The 21143-nt window shown below is 46.3% G+C and overlaps 1 protein-coding gene across 1 annotated transcript in view; it reads left to right on the forward strand.

The window, feature by feature from the left end:
- Positions 1 to 9536: 9536 nt before the first annotated feature.
- Positions 9537 to 21143, forward strand: part of NPC1L1 (NPC1-like 1) — an 18353-nt gene continuing 6746 nt past the window's right edge. Inside the window, exons 1-10 of the mRNA XM_004676543.1 lie at positions 9537 to 9590; positions 10472 to 11982; positions 13767 to 13867; positions 14286 to 14458; positions 14710 to 14838; positions 15248 to 15430; positions 15965 to 16079; positions 16243 to 16370; positions 16839 to 16976; positions 17258 to 17347. Coding sequence (XP_004676600.1) covers positions 9537 to 9590; positions 10472 to 11982; positions 13767 to 13867; positions 14286 to 14458; positions 14710 to 14838; positions 15248 to 15430; positions 15965 to 16079; positions 16243 to 16370; positions 16839 to 16976; positions 17258 to 17347 — 2622 coding nt within the window. The remainder of the gene's footprint in view (positions 9591 to 10471; positions 11983 to 13766; positions 13868 to 14285; positions 14459 to 14709; positions 14839 to 15247; positions 15431 to 15964; positions 16080 to 16242; positions 16371 to 16838; positions 16977 to 17257; positions 17348 to 21143) is intronic.

The following is a 21143-nucleotide window of genomic DNA, read 5'->3' on the forward strand; positions in this document are numbered from 1 at the left end:
TACCTTGGGGATTACATATAGCATCCTCAAGTTTTATTACTCTTAATTGAATTTATGCCAGTTTAACTTCAGTGAAATTAAATTTTTTGCTCCTTCAATAGCTCCATTCTTTTGGTTGTAGGTATGTAAAATCACACCTTTACAAAACATATATCACAAATATACAAAATAAACCCATAGTTATTTCAAATGCATTAATCTTTTAAATTTTATAGAAATTTGGAGTTACAAATCAAAGTTATAGTAGCACTAGCTTTTACACTAATAAGTCTTTCATTTATCATTTTCTTTAATCACATAGAAAACAAAGAATGTGATTAAAAACTATTATTAACATAATACTAGCTTTTATAATTGCCCGTTTTACTGGGATCTTTATTTCCCCATTCAGCTTCAAATTTCCATCTAGTGTTGTTTCATTTTGCTTTGCAAGATTCCTTTGAGCAACTTTTAAAGGTAGACCTAGTAGTCAAGAATTTCTGCAGTTTTTTTTTTTCTGGGAATGTTTTGATTTATCTTTCATTTATGAAAGGTAGTTTTGCCAGGTATAGAATTCTTGTTGACAGTTTTATCTCCATTTGCACTTTGAGTCACTCCATGATTTCTGCAGAAAACTGTACATAATCATATTGGGGTCCCTTGAATGTGATGTTTTGCTTCTCACTGCTTTTAAGATTGTCTTTTCATTTTCTTGAAAGTCAATTATAATGTGTTTCAGCAAATATCTCTTTGTATTTATTTTACATGCAGTTTCTTGAGCTTCTTAGATATTTATGTTTGTGTCTTTCATCAAAAGACATGGGTGGCCCTCTCTGGTGGCATAGCGGGTTAAAGCACAGCACTAAAACTATTGCAGCCACTGCAGCGGGAGTTTGATCCCCTGCTAGGGAGGTGACCCACATGGCGTGGCAGACCTGTCCTGTCCTGCCCGCTGCTCTCCTCAGCAGCATATTTCAGTCAATCTGTCTCTTCTATACTATGTTTCTCGTGAATCCTCTCACACAAACTCACACCTCTGGCATGTACCCCAGTTCTTGTATGCATAAATAAATAAATGTTTAACAAAAAACCCCAAAAGACGTGGGGACCCTCCCTGGTGGTGCAATGGTTTAAAGAGAAGCACTATGAAGCTATCCATAGTCACTGTAGCAGGAGCTCAACTCCCAGCCAGGGACATGATCCACATGGTGCTGCAGACCACTCCTGTCTTGCCTGTGGCTCCCCTCAGCAGTGTCTTTCAGTAGATCTGCCTATTCTGTTCCCCACTCTGTCTCTGGTGAATCTTCTCATGCTCTACACTTCTGGCCTGTACCCCAGTTCTTGTGTGCATAAATAAGTAAATCTTAAAAAAAAAACAAAAACCAAGTCCAAAAACAAAAGACAAGTAGGATACTTTAACCACTGTTTCTTCAAATATTCTCTTTGCCCATTTCTCTATTTTCTTCTGGGACGACCATGATAAGTATGTTGGTCAACTTGGTGGCATTTCAGAGGCCTCTAAACCTCTATTCATCTTTTTAAAATATTTTTTTATTTCTCTTCTTCAGTATATTAATTAATTTGCCCTCAAATTCATGATTCTTTCTTCTGTCTATTCATCTTCCAGTTAATCTCAAGTGATTGTTTAGAATTTCAGTTGTACTTTTCAGTTCCAGAATTTCTGTTGGTTTCTTTTTAAGAAATTATATATTTTTATTGGGTATTTCCATTTTGTTAACACAATATTTTCCTGACTCTTCACATTTTCCTTTTTTTGAGGATCTTTAAGACAATTGTCTTAAAGTCTTTCGTCTATCATAAATCTTTTGCAGAAATAGTTTCTGTTGAGCTATATTTTAGCTTTGAAGAGGCTGCACTTTCCTGTTTCTTTCTATGCCTTATGATTTTTTTGTTATTATAGACATTTGAATTTAAAAAAATATGGAATAAATTGTCTCCTCTTCCTCAGGGTTTGCACATTTTGTTTTTTGCTGTTTATATTTTTCTGATTGTTATAGACTTTCTCTGTGCCAAAGATCAGCCTGAGGTGTTACTTAAGATGATTTTCTGGCCTTTCCCTATTCATGCCTGGTAACTTTCTCATTTTCTCTATTATGTGGAATTGTCTTTAATATCTTAGTCTTAAATGTCTGGCTCCCCAAAGAGGAAAACATGTGAGAAAGGGGAAGAGAGGAATAAAAGGTCACTGTGCAATAAATTTCCTGGCATTTAGTTGAGGGAAAGGGGATTTCAATAACAAATGAGGTGTAACCATAATGGATGTTCCTCTTTCTCTGCACCTCTGGATCAGAAGCAAAAATCCCTCACAATGGAGAGTAGGGTTTTACATTTTTGTTTTCCTGGACTTCTAGAAGTTGCTCCATGAATACTGCCCAGAAATCTGCTCAGGGCCTGGGGGTGTGGGATTAAGTAGCTGCTACTGTGCTAACCTGAGGTGATCACAATTCACAGCATAATCCTTCCCCTGGGTGTTTCAAGCCTTCCACAGACTCAAGTTCCAAAGTAAAAAGCCTACCAGTACAGATCTTGTCAAGTCGGGGATACTGACTTTTGATGTTTCTTACTCTCAAATCTTCCTAGAATCCTGTCTTTCCAACGTGAAGGCTCTTGTCCTCTTCCTTAGCAGGGCGTATGTAAATGTCCTGGTATTATAACCTTGCCTGCTTTTCATAAACCTAGACCTAGATGAGATATCTGGAAATGTAGCAATCATCTTACTTCATGTATCAGGCATGAGGAAAAAGCCAAGATACAAAAGGTCACCAAAGGATTGATATCAGCAAAATGGGAGATTAGGAAGCTCTAAGGTGTGTTTTTCCACAGAAACATTGAAAAAAAAAAAAAAAAACCACACAAAGGAACTGTGAGAACCGACCATGTAGGAATTCTGGAAAATAGCCAAAAGTCTAAAGCAACCAGTCAAGGACCTCCCTGGTGGCCTAGGGGTTAAATCTCAGCACTATCACTATAAAGGCCCATTGTGATGGTCTGGGCTAGGGAGCTGACCCAACTGGTATAGCAGACCTTTCTTGCCTCAAGCTCTCTCCTTCCCCTCAGCAATACATTTATTTCAGTTAATCTGCCTGTTCTGCTCCCCACTGTCTCTGGTGAATCCTCCCCTCCCACACACCTCTGGCCTACATCCCACCTCTTGTATAAATAAATACATAAAAAAAATATATAAAATAGATCTTTAAATAAAAGTCAGAGATTGATGAATGAATTTAAAAAGTGCCAACTCTATGCTTTCTATAAGAGAATAGCTTCCTACTTAAAAACATAAGCGAGGTGCTTTTAAATAAAAGGTAAAATATATTCCATGCATATAGTAAGTAAAAGAGAGCAGGGATGACTATACATAAGGCTAAATGGAGTTTTTTTTTTTTAAGATTTATTTATTTGTGCATACAGAACTGGGGTACAGGCCAGAGGCTCAGGGGCGGCGAGAGGCTTCACCAGAGACAGAGTGGGGAGCAGAACAGGCAGATCAACGAAGTACACTGCTGAGGGGAGCAGCGGGTGCGTCAGGAGAGGTCTGCCACGCCATGTGGTCACCTCCGGGGCTGGCGGGAATCGAACTCATGCGGAAGTGGCTTTAGCTTCTTAGTGCTGTGCTTTAACCTGCTGCGCCACCAGGGAGGGCCGCAAAATGGAGTTTTTATATTTTATCTTAGCCAAAAGGCTGAGAAGTGATAAAATAGATTTTTTAAAAGATTTTATATATTTATTTTTGTGTAGAAAAACTGGAGTGTGGGCCAGAGTTGATGGGGGGAGGGGTGAGAGTGTTACAGAGCAGAGAGAGGGGGCACCACTGAACCCCCAAACCTGCCTGCTCTAAATAGGTTCTGCCACCCACTGCATCAACACAAAACATTTAAGACTAATGAAAAGGGACTTTAATACAGTGAGTATACACCACAGAACACAAAGAATATAATTTCTAAGCCAAACACCTGAAGTTGCCCATCCCCTTTTGGGCAAAGTCCACCCAAAAGGGATTGGTCCAAAGCAAGGCCTGAAAGCCTGTCACAAGTCTTAGGCACCTTCTGGCCGGGACCCATAGAAAAGGGTCAGAAATGGCCAGACAAGCCTGGGAGGAAAAGAGCAAAATCAACATCAATTTAAACACTGCCATAGTCACCTCCCCACAGGTATCTCACCCACATCTGCCTTAACCAGTTCAGGGTCAAGAAACAAGCCCGGTTTCTTCATCACATGCTTGCTGCTCCATGTGGCTTCCTCAGATCGCCTTCTGGCTCTCCATCCTGCTTCCTTCTTACCTTGATTGCTTCTGTTGTTTCTCTCTCCTCAGCTCCACCCTACTTCTGGGTGGGGCAGGGAACCTGGAACTTCCCTTTTTCCTAGGGACCACCCAGTTACAAGAGGAATTGTGGAAATAGACTGTAGAGCAGAACAGGCAGATCTACTGAAATACACTGCTAAGGGGAGCAGCACATGAGACAGGAGAGGTCTGCTGGGCCATGGGGGATTGGACAGAAGTTGTGTGTTGGGGCCTCTTCAGAGGTGTTCTGAGACTTAACCCCTAGGCCACCAAGGAGGCCCTAGGCAAAATAGATTTTGAGTGGGAGACTGTGACAAAAGACAAAGTGCATGTTAATTAAAGATCAACTAATCATTAATTATAAACATATATACAGCAAGCCACCGGGTCCCAAAATACATGAGGAAACACATGTTATACACTATAACACAGCTTATTCCTTGAATACAAGGATGGTCCAACACAAAAGCTGACGGACATCATCAACAGAATGCAAGGGGCAAAACTCCATATAATCATATTAATTGACGCAGAAAAAGCCTTTAACAAAATCCAACTTCCTTTCATGATTAGGGGGAAAAAGAATAAAACAAACTCAGAATAGATTATGTCAGAATAAAGCATAATCAAAGTTGTATATAAAAAACCCACAGCAAATATAATAGTGGGGAAAGATGGAAAGCATATTCCCTCCAACACCGTAGCAAAGCAGGCTTCACTTCAACATAGTACTGTAAATTCTAGGCAGAATATTTAAACAAAAAAGAAATGAAAGACATCAATTTGGAAAGGAAGAAGTAAAATTATCTTTGTTTGTGGAGGGTGTCACCTTACTATAGAAAAATCTAAAGATTCCATACACAAAAAATGGTTAGAACTCACAGATGAGTTCAGCAAAATTGCAGAACACAAAGTCAACAGAGTAAAAAAGACCATTAACAGAATGAGAGAAAATATTTGCCAACCATACATCTAACAAAGGATTAATATTCAGAAACAGGACCCTCCCTGGTGGCACAGCAGGTAAAAGCACAGCATTAAGAAGCTAAAGCCACTTCCGCATGAGTTCAACTGCCCCCCTGGGGGGGGGGGAGGGTAGGGGGGGTGGAGAGTGGGGGTGGTGACCTCTCCTGACCCGCCCACTGCTCCCCTCAGCAGTGTACTTCGTCAATCTGCCTGTTTTGCTCCCTGCTCTGTCTCTATCTCTGGTGAAGCCTCTCACCACCCCTGCACTTCTGACCTGTACCCCAGTTCTGTATGCACAAATAAATAAAAAAATCTTTAAAAACAAAAAATTCAGACTACATAAAGAACTCCTAAAATTCATGGCCCTCCCTGGTGATGCAACAGGTTAAAGCGCAGCACTGTGAGGCTGCCCCAGCCACTGTAACACGAGTTCCATCCTTGGCCAGAAGGTGACCCACAAGGCGCAGCAGACCTCTCCTGTCTTGTCTGCTGCTCCCCTCAGCAGTTTATTTCAGTAGATCGGCCTGTTCTGCTCCCCACTGTCTCTGGTGGATCCTCTCACCACCCCTGCACCTCTGGCCTATACTCCAGTTCTGTACGCATAAATAAATAAATCTTTGGAAAAAAAAGTTAAAATTAAATTGTGATATGATTCAGAAATTACACTTCTGGGTATATACTATAAAGAAGAAGAAGGTCTGGGAGAGATACTATTTTTTAAAAAGATTTATTTATTATGCTTATAGGACAGGTCTGCCTTACATGTGGATCACCTCCACTTTAATCTGTTGCACCACCAGGGAGGGCCCAATATTAAATATTTTGTTTTAATATACATTCTTTGTTAAATTGCATGGCTCCCATTTAATTTTTTTTGATGGATAGTTTTTATTTATTTAAATTATTTAAAAATTATTGATTTATATATCTAGTTACATTATTGTTCATTTTAAAGCAATGTTTACTTACCCCTTCCCCCATTTCACCCACAAATCATCACCACAGTCCCCCACATTTCTCTTTCCTTCCTTCCAATCCTTCTCCCTCCCCACCCCCTTATAAGATATCTCTGGTTTATAATTGTCTGTTTTTGTTGTGCTGTGTTTTGTATTGTAGTAACAATACAATTTTTTCCCTCTGTCTTATTTGGTTCTCTTCCTAAGTAAAACCATTCAATATTTTCCTTTTCCCTTCTGACTTTTTTTACTGAGCATGATCCCTTCTAGCTCCATCCATGTTGCTGCGAATGGCATGAGTTTATCTTTTTTTATTGCTGTGTAGTTTTCCATTGTGTATATGTACCACATCTTCTTGATCCAGTCATCTAATTTTGGGCATTTGGGTTGTCTGGGAGAAATATTTTATACCCACATTCATTCAGCATTATTCACAAAAGCCAAAGGATGGCTGCAACTGTGTGTCCATCAATGAACAAGTAAATGAATAATAAAGTGTGGCATATCCATACAAAGAAAGATTATACAACCTTTGAAATAAAATTCTGCAAAATGCTGCAACATGGAGAAAACTTGAAGGCATTATATTAAGTGAAAAAAAAAAACAGACACAAAAAGACAAAAACTGTATTCCACTTATACGAGGAGCTTAGGGAATGGCGGGAACCAGAGGCCTCTCAGGAAGGAAAGGGAATAGTTGTTTTACAGGTAGAAAGATTCAGTTTTAAAAATGAAAAGACTGGCCCTCCCTGGTGGTGCAGCGGGTTAAAGCACAGCACTAAGAAGCTAAAGCCACTTCCGCATGAGTTCGATTCCTGCCTGCCCCGGAGGTGACCACATGGCGCGGCAGACCTCTCCTGGCCCGCCCTCTGCTCCCCTCAGCAGTGTACTTCGTCCATCTGCCTGTTCTGCTCCCTGCTCTGTCTCCGGTGAATCCTCTCACCCTCCGCATCTCTGGCCTGTACCCCAGTTCTGTATGAATAAATAAATAAATCTTAAAAAAAAAATGAAAAGACTTACCAGGGTAGTTGACCATGATATTTACACAACAATGCAACTGTATTTTAGACCACTGAACTTAAATGGAGGCAGAAGAATATGTTTGTCAGGGATTTGTGGAGAGGGAAGGATGAGTAGGTGGAGCACAGGGAAGTTTTAGACAGAGAATCTGCTAAGCTGCTGGGCTCAGGTGCAGCCGATAACTGGGCACTTCTCTTTTATGACTTCAAGACAGTTTCAACCCTTAGTGAATCAGTTGTGTTCATCAACTGAACCCTAATTAGTCACTATTAAGCAAGAATCTGATTATTAATATCTGCTAGATTAGCTCGAGGGGAGAGCTGATGAGCTGTGAATTTATAGTCATGAACTTGGAACTCTAACACACTAATCTCATCTCTTGGATTTTGGTTTAAGGAAAACAATATAGTCACACACTTAGGCACAAAGATGATAAGCGAAAACTTATTTATAATAATGAACTATTATTGGAACCAGCCTAACCTCTGGCATTAGGAGGAGGAAGATTTGACTGCCTGCGGGGACACAACCAGCGATAACTGTGCTAGTCCTCAAGTGAAGGAAACATTGAGTATTTATGTTGAGTCCAGAGAAAAATGGGGTGCAAGAGCATAGACAGTGGCCCCAACTTCAATCTTGTCCAGGGATGCTGTAGAATCAGAAACACCAGGTGGAGGGCCCTCCCTGATGGCACAGCAGGTTAAAGTACAGCATTATGATGATATCTGCAGCCACTGCAGCAGGAATTCAATATCTGGCTGGGGAGGTGACCCACATGGCACGGCAGACCTCTCCTGACCTGCCTGCTGCTCCCTCAGCAGTGTACTTCATCAATCTGCCTGATCTGCTCCCCTCTCTGTCTCTGGTTCTGTATGCATAAATAAATAGATCTTAAAAAAAAGAAACTTCAGGTGCAGCAGGAGCCAGATCTCGAGGCTAAGGTGAGTCCTTATTTTCTTCTCAGATTTGTCTGTGCTGCTCTTACCTGCTTGTTTCAGAGGAGACTCTGGAGAGCAAAAGTCTGTGTTCCCTGTCTCTGTGCCAGCCCTGGGACAAACCTAGAACCAACAGGGTGGGCCCAGTTTTCGCTGCAGTTGGGCCACTGCATGAAAGCCAGAGGGCCTTGGGTTCAAACACAGGGAGAGGCGGGCAGGCATAAATGAGAATGTGTTTCCTGGAGGGGTCCCTCTGGCTTGGTCCCCCCTGACTTTCAGAGGAAACTGCTGAGTCTGTTTTGTAATGTACCAAGTTGACGTCCTTCCTTTCCCAACCACCCCTCCTCCCTGCTACTGCTCCTCCCAAAATAAACTATCTTGCACTGGAACCACTGTCTCTTCTAGACAGAGGCTAGATATCCTAGGCGGGGCTGGAGCCTGGAATGTGCTTGATGGAATTACTGCACTAAGCCAGGCCCTGGGCCAGTCACTTTCCTCTCTATCTAGGTCTGACTCAGGGATTAGGGTTCAGAATGAGCCTGCTGGTGTCCCCCCCTTGGCATTCTGGTTCTCCTCCCCATGGCCTTTGCCTTTCCTTCCTGTATTGGGTGACTTCTCTCTGAGTCACCACCCTTAGTAGCTCAGCCTTGACATGGTGGCAATGCTTGACTCTTCCTGGCCGCAGTGATAGCCCAAATGTGGTCTTCAGTTCTCTATATGGAGAGAATAGAAAGCGTATGTCCTATATCTAGGCCCAGGTGGAGCCTGGTAACTTGGCTGGGGTTCCCAGCAACAACCTGTCCCCTACTAGGATTTCCTGGGGACAGGTTGGGTAAGGAACAAGAGGAAGGGAGGACGAGGCAGAAGAGAGAGGGGAGCAAAGGAGGGCTGTGACTTTTGATCGGAGTCTCTGTCCGCTGTCAGACTGAAAAAAACTGATCTTTCCCCTTTCTATCTGGAGGAGGAGACTGCTGTCACTGTGTCACTCCACCTCCACTGTGCCCAGCAGGCTGTTAATATTAATTAATACGGTTATTCGGTATGATCGTGTGTCCGAGTCAAAACTGGCCTAATCCTAGGAGGGCCCTGGGAATACTGGGTTGGGGGCTGATGCAAGGGGAGTGGAAATTTGGGTGCTTTGGGAAGTAGGGGGAAGGAGAGACCCCCACCCCCAACTGGCAGGCAGTCATTGTAGAGGATTGAGCGAAACTGTGGGAGGGACAAGCAAGGTGGATCATTAACTGCTGGAGTTGCGTGCGGGGCGAAGCCTGATTGGTTCCAGCCCAATCAGGCCAGGTTGACAGCAATGAGCCTGTTTTATTGTACCTGCCTCAGAGCTGGCCTTTGGCTGTTCCCTTGGCCCTGCTTCATCTCAAGATGACAGAAGCCAGCCTGAGGGTCTGGCTACTCTGTGTCCTGTTCCTGCACTTGGTAAGTCAGTCCTATTGTCTCCTTCTACTCTCCACTTCCTCCCATCAGTGCTCCAGGGTGGGTGGGTGGGTGCTTAACTGGCTACTCAGGAGGGTGTTGCTTGGTGACAGTGAGGAAGAGCCTGGGACCTCAATCTCTGGACAGATGAGGGGACCCCAGGCTTCCAGAGCAGGGTTGCAGTTGGTTCTGAACTGTCCATATCTCCTACCTTTGGTCTGATGAAGCTGTCATGGCTTGAGGTGGCCAGTGAAGAGTTGAAGGGAATCCAGTCCTGAAGATGCTGGAGATGAGGGTTTGGGGGAGACTCACCAAAAGATGATTTGGAATCTGGGGAAGGAAGAAGATCCCGGGCTCTTGGACCTCAAGTTTCTGATTTTCTTGCATGTCTGAGAGGGTGGGTAAAGTCCTTCGAGCCCAAACATGTGAAGCAAGGGAAGTAGTGCCCAGGATCTCTAAGAGGAGCCAGAGTTTCTGAGGGAGGCCTGTAGCTTGGACACCACTCTGGCAGTTAGGAATGGGGTTCCTAACCACCCCATTCTCCCCACCTGTCTCCCCACCCTCCACTGTGACTTGACCTTGCTAAATGCAGATCTGTCAGATCACCTCCTTCTCTTCAGTGACCCCACACTCTTGTGATGAGGGCCTAGCTGCTCTGTCCAGCAACATGACTGGACAGCTTGACCATATGACTCCATGTGCTATCTCAGCATTTTCCCCAGCGCTCTTCCCAAGACCCTAGCATCTACCCCCTCACCTGGGTCACCTGACACTGCTTTGCGTCTTTCCTAACCCATACCTTCCCTGGTGATCTGTTTCCCTGTCCGTTGCCCAGTAGTGCTGACCAGCATGGTGGCTCATGGTAACATTGCCCTGCTCCACAGGCCCTGGGAGAGCTGTATACACCTAGACATGAGGCTGGCTACTGCTCCTTTTATGATGAGTGTGGGAAAAACCCAGAACTACAAATTAATGCCCAAGTGTCCTGCCTGTCCAACACACCTGCCCGCCACATCACAGGTGAACACCTGAAGAAGTTGCAGCAACTCTGCCCCAGACTCAGCAAGGGCCCCAATAACACCTATGCCTGCTGCTCCCTCGAGCAGCTGAACTCCCTAGAGAAGAGCATAAGAACCTTCAAAACCCTTACTGACCGCTGCCCTGTCTGCTCAGCAAACTTTGTGAACTTGCACTGCCAAAACACTTGCAGCCCCAACCAGAGCCTCTTCATCAATGTGACCCGGGTGACTGAAAATAAGACCCACCCAGCCGTGTTGGCCTACGAGGCCTTCTACCAGCGGACGTTTGCAGAGAAGACCTATAACTCTTGCAGCCAGGTGCAGTTTCCCTCAACGGCCTCCACAGTGGTGGGCATCATGTGCGGTGTTTACGGCTCGGTCTTCTGCAATGCTCAGCGCTGGCTGGACTACCAGGGGAACACAGATAACAACTTTGCACCCCTGGATATCACCTTCCATCTATTGGAGTCCAGCCAGAGCCCAGGAGGTGGGGTACAGCCTCTGGGTGGTGAGGTTCCACCCTGCAACGTGCCCCTAGGGGAGAACGAGCAAGCCTGCAGCTGCCTGGATTGTGCTAGTTCCTGCCCTGTCATCAACCACCCATCTGCCCTGGATGCCACTTTCCGCCTGGGCAGCATGGCAGGTGGGCTAGTCCTTATCATCATCCTCTGCTTAGGCTTTGCTGTACTTACCATCTTCCTTGTGTGGTCCCGCCTGGCCTCCAAAAGTGGCATGGATGGGACACCAGACCCCAAGGCAGCCACGAGCTTCTCGGACAAGCTCAGCCTCTCCACCCACACGCTTCTTGGCAAGTTCTTCCAGAGATGGGGCACATGGGTGGCCTCATGGCCAGTGACTGTCCTGGTGGTGTCCTTTGCTGTGGTGGTGTCCTTAGCAGGAGGCCTAGCATTTATGAAGCTGACCACTGACCCTGTGGAACTGTGGTCAGCCCCCAACAGCCAAGCTCGGCAGGAGAAGGAGTTCCATGATAAGCATTTTGGCCCCTTCTTCCGAACCAATCAGGTGATCTTGACAGCTCCTGGTCGGACCACCTACACGTATGACTCTCTTCAGCTGGGGCCCAAGAACTTCACTGGGATCCTGGCCACTGACCTGCTCGTGGAGCTGCTGGAACTGCAGGAGAGGCTGCGGCTCCTCGAGGTGTGGTCACCAGCTGACAAGCGCAACATCTCCCTGAAGGACATTTGCTATGCCCCCCTCAACCCAGACAACCCCAGTCTGTCTGACTGCTGCATCAACAGCCTCTTGCAGTATTTCCAGAGCAGTCATGCACACCTGTTGCACACCGCCAACCAGACAGTCAACGGGAAGACCTACCACTTGGACTGGAGGGATCATTTTCTCTACTGTGCCAAGTGAGTCCTAGTCTGTGGCTCTCGGGGAGGAGTGCTGTGGATCTCTTGAAACCCAGACCAGGTCCAGAACCCCTGTTTGAGGGACCGCACATGACCTTGAGTCCCAGACTCTGGGATACAGTCTATCGTTTCTCTCTATGGTCAGTGGCTTAGCACTATCAAGTACGGCTCTGCTCTCTGGAGCAGATCGTTCATGGCCATCAGCCTCTCTACCCCAATTTCACTCAATCTGTCATGGGGCTCCTGACATAGTAGGGAGCATTTTTGCACATTTTTGGTTTGAGTGTTATAATCTGATGGCCCAGCTTACATGTGTGCTTGCTCTGTTTCTCTTGAATCTGTGCCAAGCCTGGGCACAGGCCAGTTGAGGCCAGGTATCCTTGTACAAGCTGCTGCCACATGCCCTCTCACTGGTGGAGCAAACAAGATGTCAGTGAAGCTGTTGGACCTTAGGATTGAACGTAAAGGTTCAAAAACCCTACCTTGGAGGGATCAGGTGAGCAGAACAGCAGTGAGACACTTAAGGTTGGAATGAAGCAGAAGTCCTCAGAAGTTTTAGTTTCAGGGACTCTATGCAATCAGGCAAAAGATTGAAGAACCCAAAGAGCTCTGCTTTGGGTAAAGGTTATATCTATTGACATTACCACATGAGAAATGATGGGGTACTTATAATTCTTTACAAATGACAACTACAAGCCCATTATATGTGAACACAAATAACATCTTTTAGTGAAAAATCATATATTTCCCAAACAAAATGACTACATTTCCCACCCCTCCCCCAAATATAAAAAATGGGTGGTAATGTTTTGCATCCTTTGCATTCTCTGTAGTAGCTGAAGTCTATCACTGAACTGTGGTACTCTGTGTACTCAAGGGCCAGTGGGGGCTGAAAAACAAATAGCATCTATTGTTAGCATGAAAATAGTTTCAAATAACCCAGTCTATTGAAAAGCTCTCCAGGGCCACCGAGTACTGATGAGTTAGAAGAGAGTCAAGGCTGTCAGTGCTCTCTCTCCACCCCTTGGGTGAGCCCCCATTTGGGCTGTTTCCCAGAGTCTGTGCTTCTGGACTTCAGAACTGACAGGTCAGGGAGGAAGCTCCAAGCCCAAGTTCACAGTCTTCTCACTCAATTTATTTACATTTTGGATGGTTCTCTTGGGTGGTTCGACTGTCCCTATTTCACAGACAGGAAAACTGAGGTCTAGAGGGGTGTGGCAAGCTGCTCAAGGTCACACTTCAGCCAGTACCCCCAGGACATTTGGTGACTAACTTGCTCAGAGAACTTCATTCAGGTATCTGGAACGCACTTTCAGAAAGGGTCTAGTTGCACGATAGAGACTTCCCCAAGGTAAGGGTCTGATAAATTGTCCAAGGAAAGGAAGATCCAAACCTAGGGCCTAGAGTTGGGGGGGGAAGGGGCAGGAGGAGAAGGCTGAGGGCAACAGGAGGGCCAACATGGCCCTCTCAGGTGCTGCTGCCAGACTGCCAGGGCCCTGGCCCCACCCAGGGGACTCCATGTGCGATGCTCACCCACCTTCCTCATCTGGGGATGACTTGATGATGGAACCTGGAGGTTGGGCTGATGGGAGGGGAGAGAGCTCAGGCCACCCTGGTCAGGGAAACTGCAGTCCACTCTGGATTGGGCTCTGAGATTCCATTGGCAGAAATGGTTCTAAGCTGGAACTTAGGTGATGGTGCTACGAGCCTGGGGTGGGGTGGGGTGGGCTGCTGGACCCAAGCCAGCTGGAGTAGCCAGGAAAAATACCTCCCTCTTCTCCTAGTGCCCCAGCCTCTTACACAGATAGCACAAATCTGAGACTGAGCTGCATGGCTGACTATGGAGCCCCTGTCTTCCCTTTCCTTGCCGTGGGGGGTTACCAAGGTAAGCTAGATGGCTTTGGGGAAGGCCATTGAGGGGGAGGTATGGGTGAGGAGGAATGGGTAGGAGGGTGAGAGGTGACAGGACTTTCCATTGCCTGGGGGTGGCCAGGTTTGTGGGGGACTTACAGAGGGCTCACAGACCTGCCCTATCCCACCACTTTTCTCAGAATGTGCTGTTAGAATCTGGTTTAGTACTTCAGCCCAAAGGACTTGTGTTGGCTGAGAGAGGGAAAAGGGGTGAAAGGGGTTAGACAATGGCTCTGATAAAGACATTGAGGGAGGAGTTGGAGTGGATGGGTGGGGGCTGCGGAGGCAGGGGTGTGTCTAGAATGGGGAAGGAAAGATAGGGACAGCTAGAGTGGGTGAGTGAGGCAGGGCGGAAGGGTGACTGGAGGGTGGCTGAGCATTTCTTATACCAGGGAACAACTATTCTGAGGCGGAGGCCCTGATCATGACCTTCTCCCTCAACAATTACCCTCCTGGGGACCAGCGGCTGGCCCAGGCTAAGCTCTGGGAGGAGGGCTTCTTGAAGGAGATGAGAGCCTTCCGGAGTCGGACAGCTGGCAAGTTCCAGGTCACATTCATGGCAGAGGTAGGGACTGCAGGGTCCCCCTTGTCTGGGGAGACACCTAGGTGGCTTTGGGTGGGCTCCTGTGTGCCGCTCCTGACTTCACCCTTCTTGAGTGACCTTGTGCCAGTGACTACCTGTTAAGGAGAATAAGGTGGTATGACAGCTGTTCTTGCAGCCTTGCAGAAGCTTACAGTGTCCACTGTACAATTAGTGCCCACTGGCCAAGTCTTTTCAGCTGGATAGTCAGTGGGGGGTTGGGTGTGTGTCCACAGCGTTCCCTGGAGGATGAGATCAACAGCACCACTGCCCAGGATCTGCCCATCTTTGCGATCAGCTACATTGTCATCTTCCTGTACATCTCCTTGGCTCTGGGCAGCTACTCCAGTTGGAACCGAGTGCTGGTAGGAGATGACAAGGGACCCAGTGAGGGTGGGCTGACCCATGGGGGAATCTAGAGCCTTCTTAGTCAGAGCACCTCAAAATAGTAAAGTGAGACCGCCTAGAGTGGATCTTGCAGAAGGTAATACTTGGAAGTTTTCTGTTTCAAAAGGTCACACAAGTTTTGATCCAGTTTCCCTTTCATTCTGTTTTCAACCAGCTGCTTGCAAAGTGGATTAATATGTCTCACAATGTGGCAGGCCGGAGAACCTGCCTTAGGGGAGTGATTCCGCAGAGTGGCTTGGACACTGAGTGCCAGTATGTGTGGGCTCGGGGCAAGCCCACATGCTGCCTGCTTCCCTCCTCTGGTTGGAACGAGAGGGTGCGTCGGCAGGGCCCTGCAGCCAGGGGCTGAGCCTGGTCCCGTTGCAGGTGGACTCCAAAGTCACTCTCGGCCTCGGTGGAGTGGTCGTGGTACTGGGATCGGTCATGGCTGCCATGGGCTTCTTCTCCTACCTGGGCATCCCCTCCTCCCTAGTGATCCTTCAAGTGGTGCCTTTCCTGGTGCTTGCTGTGGGTGCAGACAACATCTTCATCTTTGTTCTTGAGTACCAGGTAAGAGGCAGGAATCCCGACCCCTCACTCCTAGACACGACCGGGGTCCCTTGGCTGGATTTCTTACTGATGCCTCCCCTGTGCTCACGTTTACAAATCCTGTAGCAAACTGAATGCTTTGCGTCTACCTTTGACATAAATGCGTTCCTCCTGTGTGTCACCTGAGGGCTAGCCGCAAGCCCATACAGCTCTTCTGAGCCACCGCCAGACCTTATGCCGTAATGTGGCATTTCATGGAAGGACAGTTAGAGTTGACTGAACCTCTCCTGCTAGTAAACAGTTAGGGTTCCAGTAATGTGTCAGAGCAAGGATGTTAGAGGCCTCCTGAAATGCACCAAGTGTTTTTTCAGTCAGACCTCTAGAAGCAGAAGATGACAGGACATTGTTGGCAGGACCTGCTGCCAGCTGGAGGAGGTTGAGGCCAATTTGCATGTTCTGGCTGGGCCTCTGGCAATGCCTGAAGGAGCTCCCTGCTGGTCTGTGGGATAAAGTCCCAGACTGACTCTGGAACCTGTTTGCTCTGTCCCCACACAGCGGCTCCCTCGGGAGCCTGAGGAGCAGCGGGAGGCCCACATTGGCCGAGCTCTGGGCAGAGTGGCCCCCAGCATGCTGTTGTGTAGCCTCTCTGAAGCCATCTGTTTCTTTCTAGGTGAGCTTTCTCCCCACCAGGCTCTGGGAGTCCTTACAGGAAGCGGGCAAGGGCTACCCCTTTTCCTCGGTAGTCCCCTGTCTGACCAGGGGGCCCAGGCCTGAGAGTCACTCCTTTCCCCCAAGTCAGAGTGCCCTGACAGACCTCTTCCCCCACACTCCAGGGGCCCTGACTCCCATGCCTGCTGTGAGAACCTTCGCCCTGACTTCTGGCTTCGCGGTGCTTCTTGACTTCCTGCTGCAGATGACGGCTTTTGTGGCCTTGCTTTCCTTGGATAGCAAGAGGCAGGAGGTAGGGCTGTGGGCAGAATGGGGGGACTAGCCCTTGACCCCCTTCTTGACTGGGGAAAGGGATGGCTTCACTTGGCAGAGAAAACTCTGAGACTGGGGTGAGGGACAAGAACGCTGTGATAGTGTGTTTGCACTAGGTAGTCCCTAATTTGCCATAGAAAAGTAACTTCCTTTTGGGAATGTGATCAAACCTGTGAAAGTACCTAAGATTTAAGGAATAAAAAAATAAAGTAGAGGTTGACCGAGAGTTGTTGTTTTCTGTGATGGTACAAAATTCAAAGATAGTTCAGAATAATACAGAGATAATAAAATAACAAACAACATAAGAAAACAAAAAAGAGAGCAGTGTGCCCATGCCCCCATGCTGAGGCATTGGCACAGGCTACCTTTAAACAGTGGCAGTCCCACAGGAGTAAACTGTCTCCTGGGGTGTGCTTTGGGATCACCATGAAGGGCTGCCTTTCTTCAGGCTTCCCGAATGGATGTCTGCTGTTGTGTGAGAAGCCAGAAGCTCACGGCCCCTGGCCAAAGCGAGGGATTCCTGCTCAGGTTCTTCCGCAAGTTCTACACCCCAATCCTGCTGCACAAGGTCACCCGTGGGGTGGTGGTAAGTGGGGGCAGAGGAAAACTTTTGGGGGTACCTCACATCAGCTAGGGTCAGATGGATTCGCTAAGCACTGAATTTCACCTTGCCTTTCACTGGAGTGGTCGAGCTTGTCTATGTCTACATACTGAAGCATGGTGGGGAGGGGAAGTGAGAGGGGCTGGAAAGTTGGGACTCAGTTCTGCTCAACTCCAGAACATTCTCACAATATCCCAACACCCCTTTCAGACCTAAATTGGGAGATGGTGAGGGAGAGGAGACTCACATGGCAGTTCCCCCCTCAGGTGCTGGTGTTTGTAGCCCTGTTTGGAATGAGTCTCTACTTCATGTGCAACATCAACGTGGGTCTGAACCAGGAACTAGCGCTGCCCAAGGTAAGTCATGTCCTATGACCTGAGATGGGTGCCCTCCCTACCCTCAGTCTTCTGGGGCTCAAAGAACAGCATACAGCAGGTGGGACTACATGACCCAGGGTGTGAAGGTGGTGGGGTACTCAGCACTGTGAACTGAGGGAAGGAAGTCACAAGACTCCAACCCTAGGCTATTTGAGGGAGATGACCAGGCACCAAGAGCTGGACACATGAGATGACTGTCCAGACAGAGTGATCAATAGCTCTTTGAATGCCTCCCTTCTTCTGGGCACCCACATTCTCAGACCTGGTCTCCACAGCAGCCTGCATCATAGCAGGGTCCCCTAACAGATATCCATAGAAAGAAAGACCCCCATGGCTTGAGGGGTCTCTGCCCAGAAGAAAGGAGGTGTGAGCCTAAGTAGGATTTGCAGAGGAGGGCATCGAGAGTGGCAGAACTGATTGGTGGGAGGCAGGGGTAAGTCACAGAGCATTTCCTGGGCGTGGGGCAGGAATGGGGGCTGAGTCAACAGCTGAATCATGGTTAGACAGGAACCACAGATCAATGAGATTGGGCACTCACTGCTGGTCTAATGTGTAACTAGGGGTGGTGTGGGCTGGTGGCTCGAGAGAACAGGTAGTGGCATAAGAAAGTTTATGTACCCAGGCTTTTCAATAGAGGGTGCAGAGTGGGAACCCATTGTGGCCTTGGGGCTGCTCACAGGGCCAAGAAGAGGACTCTACACCTCAGAGTGGGTATCAGGGGCCTGGTGGGCTGAGGTGATGAGCAATAAGGAGGTGATAGGCTGCAAGGCCCAACTGAAGTTTTATGTTGATGACCCTTATTTTTCTTTGTTTGTTTAAAAAATTTATTCCTTTCATTTTTTTATTATGCTAAATTATAAAACTTAAAAAAAAAGGGTTATTTATTTGTGCACATAAAACTAGAATACAAGACAAAGAAGCAGGGGCAGTGAGAGGATTCACCGGAGACAGAGTGGAGAACAGAACAGGCAGATTGACAAAGTACACTACTGAGGGGAGAAGCAGGCTGGTCAGGAGAGGTCTGCTGTACCATGTGGGTCATTTCCCTGGCCTGGGATTGAACTCATGCTGAAGCAGCTACAGTTAGCTTCACAGTGCTGTGCTTTAACCTGTTGTGCCACCAGGGAGGGCCCTAAACTATACATAACTTAAGAGTTGCCATGTAACTATTTTTTAGTGACTTTAAGTCATATTAACTATAGTCACATTGTTGTGCAATCATGACCACCATTCACCCCGTAACTCTTCATCTGTAATACTGAAACTATGTACCCTTCATCAGTAATTTTCCTTTCCCTTCTCTCCCAACCCCAGTCCTTGGGACCATCATTCTACTTTGTATTGTTTCGAAGTTGATTTCTTTAGACATCTCTATAGTAGAATCATATGGTGTTTGTCCCTTTGTGTCTGGTTAATTTGCTTAGCATGATGTTGTCGAGGTTTATCCATGTTGTAGCATGAATCAGAATATCCTTTCTTTTTTTTTTTTTTTTAAAGATTTATTTATTTACTCATACAGAACTGGGGTACAGGCCAGAGGCTCAGGGGCGGCGAGAGGCTTCACCAGAGACAGAGTGGGGAACAGAACAGGCAGATCGATGAAGTACACTGCTGAGGGGAGCAGCGGGCGGGTCAGGAGAGGTCTGCCACACCATGTGGTCACCTCCAGGGCAGGCGGGAATCGAACTCATGCTGAAGTGGCTTTAGCTTCTCAGTGCTGTGCTTTAACCCGCTGCGCCACCAGGGAGGGCCAGAATATCCTTTCTTTTTAAGTTTGAACAACATTCTATCTATGACATGTTTTGTCTATCCATTTTTTTTGTTAATGAAAATTTGGTTTGAATAAAGCTGATATATATGAACAAATATCTCACTAGGATCCTGTTTTTGATTTTTATATACCCAGAAGTGGAATTTGTGAATCATATCACAATTCTAATTGTAACTTCTTGAGGAACCGCCATACTATTTTCAACTGGACTGTCCATTTTACATCCCCACCAACAGAGTACAAGTTCCCATTTCTCCAGAATTTTGCTAACACTGGTAGTTTTCTGGTTTTTCGATAATAGCCATCCCAGTAGGTGTGAGGTGGTATCCCATTTAGTTTTGAGTTGCATTTCCCTGTGACTAGTGGCATAGTGCAAGTGCTTAGTTTTTATTCATGCAGCTTCTGTATGGAAATGTCTATTCAACTTTCCCATTTTTAAATCAATTAAATTTCACCTTGCCTTTCACTGGAGTAGTCGAGCTTGTCTATGTCTACATACTGAAGCATGGTGGGGAGGGGAAGTGAGAGGGGCTGGGAAGTTGGGACTCAACTCTGCTCAACTCCAGAATATTCCCACAATATCCCAACACCCCTTTCAGACCTAAATTGGGAGAAGATGAGGGAGCTGTTGTGCAGGGAGACTCACATGGCAGTTCCCCCCTCAGGTGCTGGTGTTTGTAGCTCTGTTTGGAATGAGCCTGGGATTTTGTCTAATCTAGGTTATTCAATTGTTGGTGTAAAATTATTTATAGTAATTTTTTAAAATAAAAAAATTATTTATTCATACAGAACTGGGGTACAGGCCAGAGGAGTGGGGGGGCGGTGAGAAGATTCACCAGAGACAGAGTGGGGAGCAGAACGGGCAGATCAAGGAAGTGCACTGCTGAGGGGAGAGAAGCAGGCAGGTCAGGGGAGGTCTGCTGTGCCATGTGGGTCAACTCCGGGGCGGGGGATCCATCGCACACTGAAGCGGCAGCGGCTTGCTTGCAGTGCTGTGCCCTAACCCCCTGCGCCACCAGGGAGAGCACTATTTATAATAATTTTTAATAATTTATTTCTCAGAGTTGGTAATAATGTTCCTACTTTCAATTCTGATTTAGTAATTTAAATCTTCTTTCTTCTTAGTCAAATTAGCTAAAAGTTTGCCAGTTTTGTTCATGTTTTAATAGAACCAACTCTGGGTTTCATGGATTTTCAGTGTTATTTTCCTATTCCCTATTTTATTTATCTCTATTCTAGAGATATTTCTTCAAATAATCTGTTTCTTACTCATCTCTTTTTGGGATTGCCACATCACTGTGTTGGAACACTTGATGATATCCTATAGATATTTTAGGTTGAGTTCGTTTTTCATCCTTCTGTTTCTTCTTTGTTCCTCATTTGATATTTTCATTTGTTCTATCTTCATGTTTGCTAATTCTTTGATTGCTTCAATATGCTTTTGAATTTCTTTTATGAATCTTTCATTGACTTATTCTATTTTTAAGCCCCAGGATATTTTAAAATTTTCTTTATTGATCTTTGCATTTCGTTCAAACATTATTTTCTTGACTTTGACCATTCTTTTTTTAGTTCTTTGAGCATCTTCAAACTGGTTATTTTAAAGTCTTTGTCTAATACATCTGGTCTTTCTCAGGGACAGAGTCTATTGATTCATTTTTGTTCCTGGATATGGACCATAACTTGCTGATTCTTTGTATGTCTTATGATTTGATGTTCTCATTGTCGTTATTGAAAAATGGACATTTATGTCATATGTCGAAATTCTGAAGATAAAATTCCCTCATTCACCAACGTTTGCTATTTTTTATTTTTATTTTTATTTTTAAAAAAAGATTTATGTATTTATGTATACAGAACTTGGGTACAAGCCAGAGGTGCAGGGGAGGTGAGGGGATTCACCAGGGACAGAGTGGGGAGCAGAGCAGGCAGATGGTCGAAGTACAGGGCTGAGGGGAGCAGCGGGCGGGTCAGGAGAGGTCTGCCGCGCCATGTGGTCACCTC

Source organism: Condylura cristata, unplaced genomic scaffold (genome assembly GCF_000260355.1).
Source record: "Condylura cristata isolate star-nosed mole 26May11 unplaced genomic scaffold, ConCri1.0 scaffold00004, whole genome shotgun sequence".
Classification (NCBI taxonomy): Eukaryota; Metazoa; Chordata; class Mammalia; order Eulipotyphla; family Talpidae; genus Condylura; species Condylura cristata.